The 20,273-nt window shown below is 33.9% G+C and overlaps 1 protein-coding gene across 2 annotated transcripts in view; it reads right to left on the minus strand.

Moving 5' to 3' along the window:
* The window catches only part of LOC145292841 (endonuclease/exonuclease/phosphatase family domain-containing protein 1-like), a 230,395-nt gene that overhangs the window by 32,879 nt on the left and 177,243 nt on the right, over nucleotides 1-20,273 (minus strand). For both annotated transcript variants that reach the window (XM_080138899.1, XM_080138891.1), the window contains one exon: nucleotides 6,759-6,810. In XM_080138899.1, the coding sequence (XP_079995025.1) occupies nucleotides 6,759-6,810 (52 nt within the window). The remainder of the gene's footprint in view (nucleotides 1-6,758; nucleotides 6,811-20,273) is intronic.

Consider the following 20,273-nt stretch of genomic DNA (forward strand, 5'->3'; position numbering starts at 1 on the left):
CCTCTCTGCATGTAGTCAACAATTTTGTGGTCGCGTCGACAGGATGGCTATGAAACCCAGTTATATACTTTATCTAGTTAATAAAAAGGGGTGCTTTTATTTCTTAGTTAATTTTGTTGACAAAATAGCAAATGAGTTTTGGACTTGCACAATTGATCACACCAACTGTTCTTCTCTATGTCTCCCTATGTCTATCAGATTCTCTTCTTTCTCAGCACAAATAGCGAATTTGTTAAATAACATTTGCCTATGTCATCTGAGGTCAATTTCGTCATAGATGGCCGATTCCTGATCACAGCTTCCTTGAGTAAATACATTCTTTTGTTTATCAAGCGTTTTGATCTATTTACGTCATGGACAAGGAATGTTTTCATTTTGTTCACCCCCCCCCCCCTCCCCAAGTAATTCTTTGTTCTTTTTATTTTGACCTCAGATCCGCCTAGAAACAACCCAAGTTAAAACAATGCATGTTGCTTCATAACATTGCACAGTCATAGTACAAACATTCTTGTTCTTCTGTGATGAATCTTCTGTTCATGCAAGAAGCACAAATAAACATGCAGCATTGTGAGATTTCTGCCATCAATATAGTCTACTTTCTAGATCTTACAACACTGAAAGCAGCCATATTTCTATGCCAAACATCCTCTACAAAAGACGCTTTGAGAGGATACTATTGAATTTTTTTTTTTACTTTCATTCACCTGAAACAATGCATATTGTCAATAAGATAAGGGAACGTTGAGATTAGAAACCAGATTTATAAGGGACATCTTAAGTGAGGAGTTTGTTCACATTATATTTCAATTTCTGCATGCTAGTAGTTGGGGGAAATAGAGCAGGTAGGAAATGGCTTGGAATCTTTATAATAAAGTGGTTAAGTGGGGATATTTATGTTGAGGAGGCAGGGTTTACAGTGCAGTAAGTTCGTCAGAAAACATTTTGTAAATTACTTGTAAAACAAGTGCATGGATACAAAATGGCATTGATGTGATGAGGCAGATGCTGGAGCATGGTGTACAGTGCAGAACCTATTAGGTTAATAACTTGTTTCTTTTTGCACCCTGTCTAAGAGGAAGAGACTAATGGTTGTTGTACCTGCCCAAATGTGGCAACAAGACTTTATGCATGGGTGAATTTATAGGCTTTATAGGATAATGGCAGGTGTGAAAATTTTCTAGCCCAATAGAGGGAGCCTATCTTCTTTGCAGACTTGGCAGTATCCATGTTCCATGGAGTTAAGATGCTTGCAGTATTCTTATTACTACAGTCTGTAACTGGGACATCTTCAATTCTTTCCATGCTAAACTAACCAATTGGAAACTGTTCTTCAATATGGCCCCATAACTCAACCTGGGCTAAACCGTATCAATCACTAGCAGGGAAACCCAACGTTGCCTGGGATTAAATGAGGATCAATGAATATTCCACACTTCAAATACTTTTATTGTTATCGAAATCAGTGAAACAGTCACTTTTCAATCATTGATTACCTGGTCTAGTTGGGGACCCACCACAGCGCACCGAGAAGAAACTTCACTTGCCTTCCTGCAATGAGTTTATTCATAATACATTTGAGTCTACATTGCACTGTAGAGAATCTACTGTTGATTTTATAAAATTATTTTTTATAATGACTTGAATTAAACTTTAAAATGCAAAAGTTAAGTATCATTGTTCAAATGTACTCAAAACAGAAATATTCATTTTGAACGCACCCCTGTTTTATCAAAGAACCGTCTGTTGATTTTATATGCTAGGCTCTTCTGCTTGTACAGTGATAAAAATTCTCAAATACATTTGTGATGTTAGGTTGTATAAGGGTGCTAACTTAGGGCAAAATCAGGCAGTTCTTTCTTTAATCAGATTTTTTCAATTATAATAAAAAAATCTGATTAAATATTGTCCACATTTCTACAACTGATTTAGTGTATATTTGCACTGCTGAATCAAGAAATGGCATCCGTGTCTCTCCTTCAAGTTAGGTTTTTGTGCTAAGTTGATTTGAAAAAAAAAAAAAAAAATCAGATGTTGTGCCAAAATCGATTACATTTTTGTGGCATTATTAGCTGATTTTTGTCAACACATATCATCCCAAATGTTTTTTTTTTAATCAAAAAATGTTTTGCCAACAACATATATTGATTACTTGATAAAAACATCGATTACTGTAAACTGAATGGTGGGCAATGAGAAAAGTAAGTACACATAAATTGCATGTTGCTTCACCATTGTTCAAACTTCAGGGCTTGAACCTCCATTTCTTCAAACTTGGTGACACAGAGATCTCTTTTCAGATTCCAACAATAGTGATCATGATACCTGGTTTCCATCTCTTTCAGGTCCTCATGGAATATTTTCCTCTGCTTGTCACTCACTGAACCCAGGTTCTGAGGAAACCGGTCCATATGTAAAAATACGTAATGCATCTGTTGCAGCCCAGGTTTCTGAAAACAGTCAGCATGTTGACAAGTTCTGCATAGTTTCTGACCTTATTGTTGCTAAGAAATATCTTCATTACCAGAACAATGCCTTCCCCGCTTCCAGTTCCACTTTGTTTGAGTTTTGGAATTCTGGATCGCTGATGAGCTGCCGGATCCGAGAATCATCAAAGATGTCAGGTTTCAACTTCTCCATAACCAATCCTGGAAAAGCCTGGCACAAGTGAAGCAGCCATCATCCTTGCTCAGAGTTTTGGTGAACTGCTTGAATAAGTCAAGCTTGATGTGCAACAGTGGGAAGAGTATTCTGTCTGTCGACCAGCAGATCGTTGATGATATTCCTTTCTTTGCAAGGCATCAGTTCCTTCTGCACTGGCCAGTTCTTCTTTGTGTATGTTGAGCACCAATTTTTGGAAGATTTCAAGGTTTTATGACTTCAGACTGATTCCTTTTTGACATGATCACTCAGAACTATCAGACCTGAATACTTCTTGTCATTAAAATAATCTTTTCCAATCAAAACAATTGTTCAATATGGCATTTTACCCTCACCAACTTCTAAATTTTAAAAATGTCAACCCAGATATTTCGAAGTACATAGGGAACGAACTCAGACAAAGTGTCTTTTGTAGAGAAGTAGATAGAGATCTTCTGTATTTAGCAAATCATATAGATATATACTCTATAAACATTCGAAGAATATTCCATACATTCATTCCCTGAATGGAACAGTTTTGCATCACTTTTTTTTTTATCCTCTTAAGAAATTTAAAATCAAGATATAATAAACTTTATTTCTAGAATCCTTATTCGAATTTTGATCAAAATCTACTAGATGATTTTGAGTTAGAAAATATCTAAAATTTAAGGCTTAAAAAGAAATTGAAATGCAAGAAATCTTGTTTAACTGGTACCTAATAACACTGAATCAAATTTAATACAAACCTAAAATATATGAATTTACAAATTTGAGATTATACCCCCCCACATTGAGATAAACCCTTAAAATATTCCAAAGAAAATCAACAGATACCTAATACTTATTGTTAAAATTTTACAAAAATCTGAGGTATTTGAATTTTGACGAAAGGCTTTCACCTTTGTTCTCTTTGCATAAAATTAAATTAAATATAGCCCACCTTACTCCCATTTATGCTAGTTCAAAAATCCATAACAATCGGTTAAACAGTTTATGAGTAAATCCTGTACATATAGATATATAAACATGTATACGTAACTTTATATCAACAGAAATTACAGCTAAGTAATATGTAACAAAAACAATTTCCAACAAAGAATAACGTGCTTGTGTTAGCATGTGATACCACAGTGAATAACTGATTTACAGGAAGAATTGAGGAAACCAATGCTAACAGAATAAATCCAGTCCTAAGAAAGTGTAGAACATGCTGATTCATTTGAAGGGAGATCAATCCTCAAAAAACACGCACAATGGTGTAGATACAGATGACAAGCTCTTGACAGGAAAGATGTCTCTCTCAGAGTTTGACCACCCAGAATTTTATTTCTCCTCTAGGAAACGTAATTGTATCTTTCAGGCAAAATTTTATGCTGAGAAAGCAAACCACTTGGAATTTTACACATTATCCACTCCAGAAAATAGACACCCTAGTCAGTAGGTTTTTAAGTCCATAGATTGAACAGCTGATAATTCTCAAGGGATCTTGATGTGTGGTATAATCCAAATGACCGGATATCTGTATATAATCCAGCAAAACGAGCAAAAGAGTTTGACCACCCAGAATTTTATTTCTCCTCTAGGAAACGTAATTGTATCTTTCAGGCAAAATTTTATGCTGAGAAAGCAAACCACTTGGAATTTTACACATTATCCACTCCAGAAAATAGACACCCTAGTCAGTAGGTTTTTAAGTCCATAGATTGAACAGCTGATAATTCTCAAGGGATCTTGATGTGTGGTATAATCCAAATGACCGGATATCTGTATATAATCCAGCAAAACGAGCAAAAGAGTTTGACCACCCAGAATTTTATTTCTCCTCTAGGAAACGTAATTGTATCTTTCAGGCAAAATTTTATGCTGAGAAAGCAAACCACTTGGAATTTTACACATTATCCACTCCAGAAAATAGACACCCTAGTCAGTAGGTTTTTAAGCCCATAGATTGAACAGCTGATAATTCTCAAGGGATCTTGATGTGTGGTATAATCCAAATGACCGGATATCTGTATATAATCCAGCAAAACGAGCAAAAGAGATTAGCTTGGTCTCCATTAGCCTGCAAGACAGACTTTTAAAGCCTGTTTGTGTTCAGTTGAAAGAGATGCTTGTTCTGATTGCTAGTCTGTTATTTAATAGAAAAATAACGGATCATTGTAAACTAAAAATAAAAATCATTATTTGAGTTGCGATTGTCAGTTTTTATGTTCATAGATTAACAACTGATTAATCTAGAGTGGTCTGATAGTGTGGTCCAATATATGATATCTATATTTAGGGGGTCAGTTGTGTTTCTGTAGATCTCAGACAGATGGATTTGAACAGACGGACTCTTTGTGTTCAATTGGAAGACATAGTGATTTCCAAATCTATCATTCAGTGGAGAAACCAAATACCACTGTAATTTCTCAAAATAAAATATAGTTACTGGTTTTAAAATTGGTTTGTGATTTTGTTTGGAAGGAAAATTCTTTTTATTACAAAAGTAAATAAGACCACATGCTTGATACTATGATGAAATTCGGACGAAACAACAAGTGTACACCCACAAGTTCAAATGTGAGGTGCACCACTTTACTGAGGACAAGTTCTTGCAAAACTCTGCCAAACACTGGTGATCAAAATATTTTTCAATTTGCACACTCAAAGTGAAAATTTTCACGTTTCAATCGATGTAACCTCCGACCTTCTTCTGATCTATCTTGTCGAACTCAGGAATATCTCTGGAGAAAGCTGAGAATTTGGATGGAACTTCGAACGAAATTCTATTAACTTCACGGGGGCAGCATGCTCTCGTTCTGTCAGCCATGGCAGAATAGAAGCCCTAAGTAATTTGCAATTGTATTTTTCGGTTGCCCACACTGAGAATTGAACATTCAACCCTCAGGAGAATATTACTTTTACAATTGATTTTTCCAAGTACTCTAACCACTGCACCATGTGTCCTTGTGGAAAATTTTGGTACAAATTTTAGGAGCCTTAAACCTATTTTTATTTCTAGCCGTAAATATTACTATTTATTACTACTTATGATTGCTATATATATATATATATATATATATATATATATATATATATATATATATATATATATATACACACACACACACACATTATTGTTTTTACTTATTCCTGTATATATTATCTATTATTTATAATTAACTAGCGGGGGTACCCGGCGTTGCCCAGGTGTTTTGGGGGGGATGTAGGAGAGGGTGACCCTGTTTTAATATCATACAAAAAAACATGATGTTAAGAAATATTGAAAAAGACCAATACAAAGCAAAACAGCGAACAAACATAAAAAAAACGAAAATAAAAGGTGTAAAAGAGGAAAAAAAGTTAGGTAGAAAGACAGGCTCGAACCCAAAACATTGAGGCTAAGGCGGAAAAAAAATGCCCGACACATTACTCTTACGCACAAGAGACATACACTTAATTACAGATAAAATTAAAACTTTAAAAACACTTGCAGGTGGTTGAAACTAACGTGAACGTTTTCTAGATCAAACATGACGTTATTGTCGTAGTAGCAGGAGCAGGAGCAGAGAAAATGAAGGAACAATTTTTTCGGCACCCCTCCCTGTACAAAACTGATGATTTTAGGGTGAAGGAATTAATGTTTTTGGCCAATTTTTCGATATTTGTTGGGCGAAGGTTGGAACTTTAAAATGATACCTATCTGTCGAAAATCCGTGACCCATGTCGAAAGTTTTTGCGAGACATACAAACACACATACATAATACATACATACATTTTCGCTTTTATATATATAGATTATAAATAATATCGACCAAAATATCAAGAAAATCACACTAGAGATGAGAACAGTAGTCTGATGAATCCAAATAATATGAATAATCAATCATCATCTCAAAAATTCAGAAACATCAAAGTGAAAATTATAAAACCAAACATGAAACTTGTAAAAACTGAAAACTTTTTCTATTTTTTTACAAAATGTCATCCATATACTGGCATTTTTTTCTTCTGTTATGAAAAAAAAAAAAAATACCTGACTTTCTTGATTAATTCTTTGCCACACTAGCAGATTAAGTATGCCCAATTCTTTAGACATGCAAATAATGCTAACAAATATTGTAACAGTTCTTACCTTTTCAAGAGCTTCAATATCTGAAATTTCTTGTACAGCTATCAAACCCAGCCTGAAAAATAAAACAGGAAATATTTTTTCATTTATGAGCATAAATGATTATCCATCTATATAAATAAAACAGTAAATGTATACGTGTGTGCGAAGATATTTAACCAATAAACTAATAGTCACATATTACTGAAATTAACAGGAAATAGTAATTATACACCAAGGGTGGCTTATAACGAGCAAAATCTTTGTTTAAATAACACAAAAATATGTCGGCAAGTTGAAATGCAAAATGTTCATTTCAACTTGCCAACATATTTCTACTGCTTTTGCACATGTGCAAATTCATTCATAGCTTGAAGTGGTTTAATTTTAAATCTTTCTTATCTGTCAATAGCACAAATGGTAGAGAACGCGACTGGGGCACTAAATGTTTTGGTTTCAATTCTAGCTTATGGTACCAAAGTCATATTTTTTTTTAATTTTTGAAATCAATACTATATAACACTATGGACCTTGCTTGTTTGCTTTCTTGATTGCATCTTGTCTTTAATAATTGGGCGATTCTATCTTTAAAAATATGGGATGACAGGTGATTTTATATATATATATATATATATATATATATATATATATATATATATATCTGCTTGATTGCTTGAATATTGTCTTTGCTGATCGGGTGATTACATCTTTTAAAAAAGAAATGATAGGTGAATTTATGTATACATAAATATATGCATATGGGCGTGGCTCAGAGGCTAAGGAATGAGGGTGGAGTGTTGTAGGTTTTGGTTTCGATTCAAGCTGATGGTACTCAAGTCATATATATTAGATTGGTGCAAAAATAATGTCATTTTTTTACGTATATATCTAATAAAAAACGACATTATTTTTGCATCAATCTAGATATATTTATATATATATTTTTAGTTTGGATCTCACATATTAGATTCAATATAATAATCAATAGAGAATTGTCTCTATAATAAATATGTAATCTGCATGAATTAAGCTATATTTAAGCCAATCTTATGATCGGACAACATTGGGTGGCCTACTAGTATATATGTAGTGGCGCCAAAAAAGTCTGCAATTTTTTTTTTTCTCCAAAAACCGCAAATTAAAGCTAAATTGAATGTAACTGTTTAAACAACTTATACCTCATTTGATTTGTCTTTTATTCCTCTATAATTTTACCTGTTCATATTTGATTTTCGGATTCAGATTGGGGAAAGGACGAAGATTGAAAAAGTATATCTGGATATTGTTTCAGACTCTCAGAAAATGGGCCTATTATTTCATGGAAATCTAAAAAGCAACAGATTGTATATCTCTCTATGTGTGAAGCAGAATTTATCGCGATCACACACACAACCCAGGAAGCACTTTACCTTAAAAATATCCTAAAGACTATTTTAGAGCCAAAATTAACTAAACGTAGTAATTGTGATAATCAAGCCAGTATAGTCTTAGCACAGAACACGATAATCAACCAAAGATCTAAGCATATAGATATAAAATACCATTTCATAAAAAAAGAGGTGAAAAAGGAATCCATTATTTTGAATTACATATCATCAGAACAAAATATCGCTGATGTATTCATGAAACTCGCAACAAGAATAAAGTTAAAGCGTTTTTTCTCAAAATTTGTTGGGGGATTCGACTGAATAATTTTTTTTTCTTCTTTTTTTCACGGCCCTGTATGTATATAAATTTCTATATATCAAAAAAATAAAAATAGTCCTGGACAAGACGTTAAACTGTATCCATTTTATTTGTATTAACAATTTAACCTACTAATGCGTAACTAATACTTTTGCTGAAATAAAACAAAAAAAAAAAATTTTTTTTAAAAAGTCACTTTTTTTAAAAACCTCTTCTTTGTAATTTTACTTTTCGAGAAAATACTTTTTGCATGCTTATTTTAAGGTGCACAGAAATTACAATTGACTTTTATTTATTTTTTTGTGCACATTAGTTTTCTTTCTTATTTTTCAAAAATGTCCTATTTTTTTGCACTGTTTTAATTAACAAAAAGAAAAAAACAACAAAAAACTCTTTAAACGGGTACATATTGCCTGTATGCTTATTTTTATGTATATCTATTTATATGTATGCGTTTTTTCTTTCCTTTTTTTACAAAAGTGCATAATTAAATTTAAGAAATAGTTTCTTTTTCACACCCCACCCCTTTTTAAGGTTAAAATACCTTCCATTTCTTTTATTTCTCTTCTCTGTACACATATATATATCTGTTTTGACATTTGAACACAATTAAAAATGGCGTCTTTTTACATGCTAAAATTTTAAGATCCAAATGATTTCTAATTTTTGTTATGTATTAAATATAAAAATATATATATATTTTTGAGCAGAACAAACACAAGGGACTTCCCCGTTATAAAAAATAGGGGGGGGGGATGTTGTAATATTTTTTGATTTTCTAAATACTAACTTCTGTTCTTTAGTTCCTTTTAAATAACGCAGGACTTGTTTAGCTCTGTTTAAATCCTTCATTGTTGGTCATGATAATTTTTGTGACAGTTTTGTTACTGTATAGCATATGTCGGGTCTGGTCGCAGTCATTAAATATACAAGACTACCTATAATTTCACGGTATTGTTTATCATTTATTATTTCAGATTCTGTGTGTATATTTTTATTAATATCATTTTCGACCAGTGTAGAGTGTTTCTTGCACTCTCCCATTCCAAATTTTAATAGTATTTTGTCGATATATTTCAATTGATTCATCATAAGTCCTTTGCTTTGAGTAAATTCTATCCCCAAAAACCAGGATATTTTGTCAAGATCGGTCATTTTGGATCTTTTACTTAATTTGTTCTTAACATCGGTTAACATTATGTCACAATTTGATGCGATTAAAATATCATCGACCCACAAAACCAAAATCAGTAGTTTATCGTCTTTGTGTTGGGTATATAAACAGGGGTCTACAGTGCATTGTCTGAATTGTTGTTTAATAATATAATCATGAAATACTGTATTCCAACACTGAGCACTCTGCTTTAGACCATATAATGACTTGTTAAGTCGCCACACGCTATTTTTATTTTTCATTATAAATCCCTCTGGAGGGGTAATATAAATTTCACAGTCTATTGGGGCATTCAAATAAGCATTTTTTATGTCCATTTGATGGATGTTTAGGTCATATTGCGATGCGATTTGTAATAAAATTCTGATTGCCGTTAGGTTTGTGGTCGGTGAAAACGTAGAAAAATATTCTATACCGTAAATCTGAAAGTCCCCTTTAGCAACAAATGTAGCTGATGTTGTAGTCTTTTTTGTAAAGACCCATCTTGTAGAAATAACATGTTTATCTTTTGGGAGAGGCACTACCGTATAGGCATCATTTTCGATTAAGGCATCTATTTCTTTTTTCATGGTAATTTTCCATTCATCACAATGTTCTGAATTAATTTCTTCGTTAAAGCTTTTTGGCGCATTTTCCATTGAATAGCAATAGTCGGTTTGATAATCTTTTATATTGTTGACCACAAAAAATATTGGGTCGCCTTCTATTTCTTTTGGGATATCTTTCGACTTTATCATCATCATTGGTACTCTTGTCTCCGTCATTTTTATTGTCTTTGTTTGTTTTAATTATTTGAGGAAATATAATTTCATCTTCATATGACGGGTTTTCGTCTGTAAAATTAAACGGGTCTGTGAATTTTACACATCAGATTCTTTTTATTTTATTTTTCTCTGGAAAAAATACTAAATTGGCTGGACTGTTTTTATCGTATCCAAGAAATATACCTCTGTCGGCTTTAATATTCAATTTACTCTTTATCTATATATGCGAAGCAAGTTAAACCAAATATATGCATTCTGCTTAAATTTGTTTTTTTACCCCAGAAATATTCATATGGAGTTTTAGATAGTGTTTTGTTAAAATACGTGTTGCGTATATAGGCTGCCGCCATAAGTGCATACGTCCAGTCGCCATTTTGAGTCCTGTTTCTACATTGGAAACTTGTGATTAGGTCGTCCACAATTATAACAAATAATTTTTGTACTTTTCTTAGGAGAAAATTTGTTTTTGGCAAATTTGCGTTTTTTATTCCTGGCATGGGTATAATTTAATTTTGGTGTTTTTATGTGTGTATTTTTAAATTTCATATTTGTGGATTCGTTTTTTTCTGTGATCATTTTTTTCAGTTTCTTTGTAACTTCTGAATGCTACCTTGAATTGGCTAAAAGTCATCGGTTTTTCCTTCTGGGTTATCATGGTGGTAAATGGCTTGAAATCACTCAGTAATCCCTTAAGGACCATGGAAATTAACAGACTGTCACTTATAACTTCACCAGACATTTTTAAAGAATTTGCAGTCGTTTCGACTCTTATAATATAATCAGTAATAGTTTCGGCTTCCATTCGTTTTAGAGAGGTCAGTTCAGTATATAAAGAAATAATTTTGGGTTTTCCTTTCGATAAATAATGCTTTCTCAATATGTTCAATGCTTTGCAACCATCCTCCAGGGCTTCTCTCATTACTAGTGACAGACTTCAGTCATCTAAACACTGTATTAATTCCGCAAAGACAGTTGCGTTCTCTTCAATGAAATCGGGGTCGTTTCTGTTTTCAGGTTGTGTTTGAAGTACTTTGTGTAGCTTTTGGATTCGTAGATATCCTAGAAATTTAACTTGCCACAATTCAAATTTTGATTCGGATCCATCGAAATAAAGACGCATGCTGGGCCCATAACCTCTAGAAGTGTAAGCCATGTTTAGTTTCAGAACAGTTTACGATGTTCGTTGTTCTAAACAAGTCTTGAGAGGGGACTGGTTTGCAGTAGACAGAACAGTTTCCGATGGTTCGTTGTTACATACAAGTCCTGAGAGGTGACTGGTTTGCAGTAGACAGTTCCACAGAGCAAAATATTCTTACCGTGTTGAGACGGAAAAAACATGCGAAATTGCTACAGAAAAGGTTTAATATTTATGGAGCAATTCTGGTTTCTGATTGGTTGGTAGCAGAACATGAATTAATTCGATTCGTCAGTTCATAGCAGCACCGTTTATAAATAGAATTGCCCGACTGTGTGGGATCATACCCCATTATGAATCAAAAATATTACAACACTTAATTGAAGTATCTTAGTGTTCACATTATTTAAAAAAAATTAACTTCCAATCGAGAAGCCAAAAAGAAACTTCGCAGCAACAAATGAGCTTAAAACCAGCTTAAAATATCCACCTTTTAGACAACAAAATATCTCTAATTGTAATTGTTGTTTCAGGTTATACAACATAATATTTAATCTATATGCCTCGACTTTCTCTTAGCGATAGTCAGGAGCTCATTAATCTCCACCATTCTGGTTTATCCAATCGAGAAATTGGCCACAGATTGAAATGTGCTGAGAAAATGGTACGAATGACTGCGCAAAAATACCAAAACACAGGCAATGTTTGCGATACCTCTAAATCTGGTTGTCCTAGAGTTACTTCTTACGGGGAAGACAATGGTATCAAGATCCGCAGTGTCAGAAACAGATTTAAAATGGCTCTCCAAATTCAACTATGGTGTAATCTTGTTAAGTAGTGCTCTCTTTCTACAGAGAAGAACAGATTGAAGGAATTTAATTTGTGAGGCTGTGTTGCAAGACACAAGCCAATGATTTCTGTAAAGAAGAGAAAGCGCCATCTGGACTTCAGCAGAGGTAATGAAGATCATAACTCTTCATATTGGTTGAAAATGACTTTTAGCGATGAAAGCAAGTTCACTAAGCTAGGTATAGTGATGGTAGACAGTACGCTCGTCAAATGAAATGTGAAGAATTTAATCCTAGGTGCAGTTTTAATGCTGCAAGATGTTGGAGGTTCAGTTTTGGTGTGAAGCGTTATTAGTGCCAATAGTCCAGTTCGCTTGCAAGGTAGAATTAATTCGACCAAGTACATTAATATGTTGACTGAGCATTTGTTACCGTACTTTGGCCGGAATTTGGATGATAATCCCATCTTCATGCAAGATAATGCTCCCATTCACACAGCTGGCAATGTCAAGAGGTTCCTTGAAGAGCATGATATTCCGTGTTTGGATAGGCCTGCACAATCTTCAGACCTCAATCTTCTCAAAAACTTATGGCATTATATCAAGCAACAGCTACACAATGATAAAATTTCAAACCTGGAAGAACTTTGGACAAAAATTAAAGAGAAGTGGGAATGGTCTTTTACTGGAGTATTGCCACAGACTAATTCAAGGAAAGCCCAAAAGATTTCAGGCTGTCAAATTGCAGAAAGGTTATGCTACTACATATTAACTAGTTCATTGTGTTCCTGTTGTATTTGTGTTGCATTAATGTTTGAAAGTTATATTAAAATAACAAGTTTCTATTGCGCAGAGTTTCTTTTTGCCTTCTCGATTTGAAGTTAGTTTTTTAAATTGAGGCAAACACTAGAATACTTCAATTAAAAGTCAAATATGAACAGGTAAGATTATAAAGGAATAAAAGGCGAATCAAATGAGATATAGGTTATTTCAACAGGTATATTCAATTTAGCTTAAATTTGCAGTTTTTGAAAAAATGACAAGTGTGGACTTTCTTTTTGGTGCCACTGTATATAAAATATTCAATAAAAAATTATCTCTAATAATAAATACGAAATCTGCATGAATTAAAATATATTTTAAAGCATATTTTACTACCCCCCCCCCACCTAGTTAAAAAAAAAAATGTCTACATATTAATACAATTTTGGAATTTTTTAAGATGAAGATCGATAATTTGTATTATTCGAACTACTCTCATCTTGGTAGTTATATTACCAAAGTTTCAGCCAATGTAACTTTAGATGAAGCTTTTCAAACTCTGGAATACATACTAACATATGAGATCCTAAAATTAGGGCCTATAAGTAGGGCTATGACAACAGAATATTCTTTTCATTGTTTTGACTCGAGTATATATCTGATACAGTTAGACACAGTTAATCAACTGAGAACCACATATAAAAACATACAAGATATCAATGCATACACACTCGAGATCCAAAACAACAAAAAGAATATGCTGTTGTCATAGCTCTACTCATAAAAAATATGCTTTATTGAAGCTGGGTACATTAATGCTAGAACTGTGCATTCTATGGCAAAAAACTTCGCATGCATCTCAGGCAACAGCATCAACTAACTCAGAAATTGTTTTGGAATGTTTGTGATGAGGATTGAGAATTTGTATTATTTGTCTTAACGTTCTCATCTTGAATATTATTCTCACAATGTTTCGCTTGATGTAATCTCAAGCCTTCTTCATGCAAGTGCCCGTGATGCAATGGAAAGAAGTGCTAAGTAATAATCAGTTGCAAGTGAGTCTTCTGAAGATTCAAAGTTCAGTTCGGATAATACCAAGCATACAATTACCAATTACTTGAGACTTCTATCCAATCATCGCTGACGAAACACAAGCAAGTTACACCCATGGATTTAATGGAAGGTTTTGTTTGAAATTCCATACAGATTCCAAAGTTCAACAGAAAGGTTTCCAAGGTTCAGCAAGATACACCTGAAGAAGGTCGGAGGTTACATCGACCGAAACGTTAGGAAAATAACATTCATTATGAGAACAGTAGTATGAATAATTCAAATCAACATTTAAAAACGGCATGCTTTCTTTGTGTATTAGTAATCTTGATATTTTGAAAATGGAGTATTTTTGTTTACACTTTATCAACCAAGTAGTATTTCAAAGGTCACTAGTTTATCACTTCACTATCCTACAAGTCCATCCTCCAAGGTGTCCTCCAAGGTGTCCTCAAAGTTACACTTGACATCCACGTAGTTTCATTTTTTTGAGAGATGGTACAATATAATTAGTTTTTTCATACCCCCCCCCCCGCACACACATCTGTAGCAGTAGGTTGGTTGGTTGTTTGTTTTTGTTTTACGGCATATCAACCCTTTTCGGGTTATTTAATGCCGAATCCAAAAATTTTGAAGAAAAATTTTTTTAATAGAGTATATTTGTTGTTTTCACGTCAGTTTCTATTTAACCCATAGTTGGGACCCTAACAGGTACTACCACTCCGGGTCAGAGTGGACCTGGGAGCAATGGTAATTAAAGGGTGGCTCCACACTCCCCAAAGCCCACAAGCTGGGGCCTCACCACTGGACATAGTTTAAGGTCATATCCAGGACCCCCATTGAGGGACTTTTACCCTCTGCAGGGGGGCAGTCGGCCTATTCTAATGCCCCACCGACAGGGCCGGTAGCAGTAGGAGTAAGTACTACAATACTACAACAATGGCACTACCACCAACAGGGAGGTGACAGTGGCTAAGTGGTTAACAACACGTACCGATAACCTGAGTGTGTCAAGTTCAAATCCAGTTTGCTTCACAGAAGCACTTTAATTTAGGGATGTTGGCAACTGTCACGTAGTCCCTCCTTATGTACTTATGTACTTAATGTCTTTCTAGAAAAAAAAAAAAAAAAAATTCTAGCTAAAAAAACATCGGGGGATATAAATGGCAACAATACTCATCTGATTCATTCAAAGTCACCAACTGTTCTTTGATTCGTGCTCTTTCTCACTCCACTAGCCTTTCACAATAAAAGTTTATGCACTTAGTATAAAACTTGCCTTGAAAAACTCACTCCTTGTACTTAGCCCATTAAAAAATTTCATATCAGCTACTGACAATGTACTGAAAAGTATGATGGGTTCTTAAAAAAATTAGCATTTGTTGCTATTTTATCATTTACTGTCCGCTTCATATGCTGGCATGTATTGGATGGCTTTTAAAAACGCTCTGCTGGTTAGTAATGACAAAAATTCCCTGAACTTACTCCATCCACTCCTAATTCTTGCACTCACACTAACACCTGTTCCAATGGATTACCAAGATGACAAAACTTTTTGACAACCTCAATAACTTCACCATCCAAATACACTTTCTCTATATCCGAGTTCTTATTCATTTACATTGTCTTACACACAAACTGGTTATCCTCTATCAACCTACCAGTAATTCCACCGAATTTCTCAGGTGTCCAATTCTTACAAGTAACACAAGAAACTGAATTGCACTCGACTCTTTTCACAAACTAAGTAAGAAAATTTTCCTCTTTCTGGGAACTTTCCAATACTACAACCATAAATCATCATTTCCATAGCATTTCTCAAAGTCTTTAGCTTAATAAGTAGATTATCCATCGTTTCACAGGCAAATACTAGATCAGCATACAGCATCTCTTCCAAACAAACCACACGAAACTTTCTGGAAAACTAAGACACAAATGAAAAGTAACAGAACTGATGTATTCCTACTTTGACTGCTCCAACCACCGATGATAGCACCCTTTCTGGAGAGCCCAACATTCAAATTCCTCAACCTAACCTTCACAAGCAACATGAATTGGAAAACTTACACCTGCCCATATCCTATAGCTCTATAAAGCCACCATTCGTCTCTGCATGGAGTATTGTTGCCACATCTGAGCTGATGCACCAACCGCCGCTGTCTCTCTTGGACAGGTTGTAAAAAAAAAAAAAAAGAATCTCTAACCTAATAAGTCCTGCACTCTTTACAAATCTCCATCCCCATAGCTGTAACGTTACGTTGTTGTGCTTGTTTTACAAATACTTCCAAGGAATGTGTTTTGACAAATTGACTGTACTTGTAGCCCTCAACATAAATGCCCCTAACCAACCCAATTAATATTCACTATAGAAATCTCCAGATACTGGAAAACTTTTTACTCTAATGGCTTCTTTCCTCAGATTGCTTGTCCTCCAATTGTAACAGCAAACATAAATTTAACTGCAATGTGAACAAATACCTTGCTGCACAACTCCCCACTTCGGTAAAATTCTATTAATCCTTCTCAAAAAAAAAAAAAACATGCAAAAATTACACCTGTTCATATAAGGTTTGATTTCAACAGCTAACACATTGAATTTTCTTAATAAAAATAAGGTGCTTGTTTACATTGGTGATCTTTTAAACCAACACATTTCCGGTAAAAACATGATGTATTTAGGTGCCATGATAAAATTAGTATAAAATCCAAAAATTCCCAAAATGATCCAGTAGAAAATGTGTGAGATGTATTTTTAACAAAAAAAAATCATCCACCATTACGTTCTGTTTAAAAATGTCAGTCATTTAATTTAATTTAAATCAAGGAGGATTTTCTATTATTATAGTCTGGAACAAAAAATCCAGTCTCACTTTCGCTTACCAAAGTCTGATCAATGATTCTTCAAAATTACTTTTGACATGGAAGATAAATTTAAGATACAAAGAGTTATGCCCTTTTAAACAAATTTTCTAGAAGATTTTTAATTTATCCATTTAACAATAATAAAAATTTCTATTAAAACTATTTCTTTGCTATCAAAATGCAACAATATTCAAGTTTTTATGAGCATTGCAGTAGCCACAACAAAAAATGGATGATTTAGAAAATAATGCAATACTCTCTTTTATCAGTATTGCAAATAAGCTCCGAACTGAATTATTTCAATATTTATTGGCATCAAATGTTGCTGGGAGAAGGGTTGGATCATTCTACTGGTTCAGAAAGTATGTATTTATTTGCTTCCCCACAAAAGCAAATGTGACACAAGGTCGTTTTTAATGTGTGTGTGTGTGGGGGGGGATCCAGTTCCCCAAAAAGGGGCACTTTGGATTGGTTGGTTGTTTTTGTTTAGTGGCATATCAACCCTTTTCAGGTTATTTAATGCCGAATCCAGTTTCTATTTAACCCATAGTTGGGACCCTAACAGGTACTACCACTCCGGATCAGAGTGAACCTGAGAGCAACGGCAATTAAAGAGTGGCTCCACACTCCTCAAAGCCCACAAGCTGGGGCCTCACCATCGGATATAGTTTAAGGTCATATCCAGGACCAGCACTCTGGAAGTAGGCAAAAATATCCTGGCCAAAATATCACACTCCCAATGAAATCCTCTACTTGTAGGAGCCAAATACGTTCTAAGATGGAATACTGTTGCTACATCTGGGGAGGAGCTGCTCGGAGCATCATTTCCTTGTCTGGATAGGTTACAAAACTGACTTTAGAATCTGGTGAGCGATGCCCTTTTCTTTTTCCTGCTACCTCTTTCTCAAAGAAGAGTTGTTGCAAGCCATTCTCTGCTCTATCGCAAGTGTCTGAATTAGCTTCACTCTATGGTCCCCCTCTGTAAGGCATTAATGGCAGACGCCCAACTAGCTACAACTACTATCAGCAATTCCCCTTACTCTATCTGTTTCGCCTAAAACTAAATGAAAATTACACCAACAGCTTTTTTCACCAGAATTGTTCATTTGTGAAACAATACTGCAGAGCTGCTTCCCAGCTGACTATAACATGGCTGTTTTCAAGTTCAACATAAACAAGTTCCTAATTAACATCCAATTTTCATCTTCATCAATCATGGTGTTGTCTCACTTGACTGCCATTAACCTTTATTCTTGTGGCCTCTGGCCCTTGATAAAATAAATGGTGACTATATAATAAGAAAAAACTCATGAAGATAACTTTTTTTTCAGGGGGGGGGGTCAAGCAATACTTTGATATCGGTGGAAAAATCAATTAAGATCGTCTTCTGACTCCTCCTCGTGTCATAATAATAGAAGAGGGAGCCATGGAAGTTTTTCCAAAACAAATATCTTCTTCACGAATACAATTTATTTTGATGAGAATGTCTTAAAATAAAAAACAAAAAAACAAATAAAAAACTCGAAAACATACAAAACGATCAATAGAAGTTATTTAAAGATATTTCCAATCGTCTGAAAAAAAAGTCTATCGCTCTAGTTTGAGGATAAACCTATCAAGTGTGGGAGAATTGATAATGATTACCACCACCGCCACCCTTTCCCAGTCTCCAAAAGGCACACACGCACTTTAACCTCAAAGTCGATTTTAATGGTTGGGAATTTGTTTCAAAATAACATTTTTTTTTTTAAATATCAGAAAAGAAAAAAAACCCAAAAAACATCAACTACCAAAATTGAACATTACCTTAAAGTAAGTTCTGCATAGTAGTCATTAATGCAATTCTTTAATTCATACCATCCCTTAAGATTTAATTATAACATTAAACAAAATGGGACGCTGTTTTCATACCTGGGTAGATTCTGCTCATAGCACTCTTTCTTTCCTTGACAGGATACAAGACATTTCACTATTTAGTGTGAGGGCGATGATCTATTCTTTCCTCTGCAGCCCCTTTCATACAGAAGAGATGTTGTTAACCTCCCTCTACTATGTAGATATGTTATGTTCATGGTAGCTCCAATTCCCCTTCTGTAAAACATTCGCAGCAAGAATCCGCCTGACTATGACCACCGCAGAGGACTTTCCTTTCCTTTCTCTCTCCATACCAAAGATCAAATTCAATTTCCATGAACAAAAATTTCCTTCCCAGCCGACTATAACTTGGTAGGTCTTCAAGTTTAATGTAAATAAATAATTGCTGAGCCGTCCTCTTGGATAATCAATTCCTCTAAAGAAATTTTCAGTGCATTCCTTGGTTGCTTTCAATCCTTGAAAAATGACATTCAACGTTCAACAAATGATCTCTTTAACCTTTATCTTTAAGTGGCCCCTGGGCTTTGGTAATAGGTGATCCATTAGTGTATGTGTGTTGTGTGTGTGTATGTATATATATATATATATATATATATATATATATATATATATATATATAAACAAGATGTGGTTCTTTTATGTTATCTACTTTTCTTTACTTAATCTTGTGCAATTACATTTTTTTTATGTCTATGACTTCTACAAAACAAAAATTATAACATTTTATAAAAAAAAAAAAAACATGGTCTCAAAAATATACGAATGCAAGTTTCGATTTAAAAAATCTTCCATTCTAAAATAAAGATCCAATGTGCATTCATTTATATCCATATAAATATCCATCCCATCACTTAAAAGTTGGTGAATAAAAAAACCCAAAAAACAAACAAACTGCTAGATGAAACCATTTCAAGTGTTTAGGGGAAGAGAGAAAGCAAATGGCAAATCATACCCCCCCCCCATCTTAAATAACTTTGGAGAGAAATCCTTCACACTATTTCCACGAGATTGTTTTTCCTTTCTTCTTACTATATCGATTGATTCTAGTTTGAAACGTTTTCTTCTTTCAACTTCACCAATCCAGACGTATTATATATATGAATATAAACATTAGTGTTAACACTGGCGAAGCATATCCCTCCTTCATTTTTTGACAGGGGATGTGCATTTATAGTATTTATATTACGATTGTGCTAAGATAGCAACAAGTGCAATTATTGTGTAGATGGGAAGAAAATCTGCGTATTTAACAATTCTGATACAAATTCCATTTCAGATCTGTTTTTGATTCCACATCATTAGATGAATAATAAAAACAAAAATTATAAAAGAAATGCTTTAAAGAAAACATTTATTCAAATAATTTCTGTTTATATTAAGACTTCAACCTCAAATAAAAATCAGCAAAATAAGTTTATTTCAATATTTTATTTTCAATTGGTTT

Source organism: Euprymna scolopes, chromosome 2 (assembly GCF_053919585.1).
Source record: "Euprymna scolopes isolate OS-2025 chromosome 2, ASM5391958v1, whole genome shotgun sequence".
In the NCBI taxonomy this organism is placed as follows: domain Eukaryota; kingdom Metazoa; phylum Mollusca; class Cephalopoda; order Sepiida; family Sepiolidae; genus Euprymna; species Euprymna scolopes.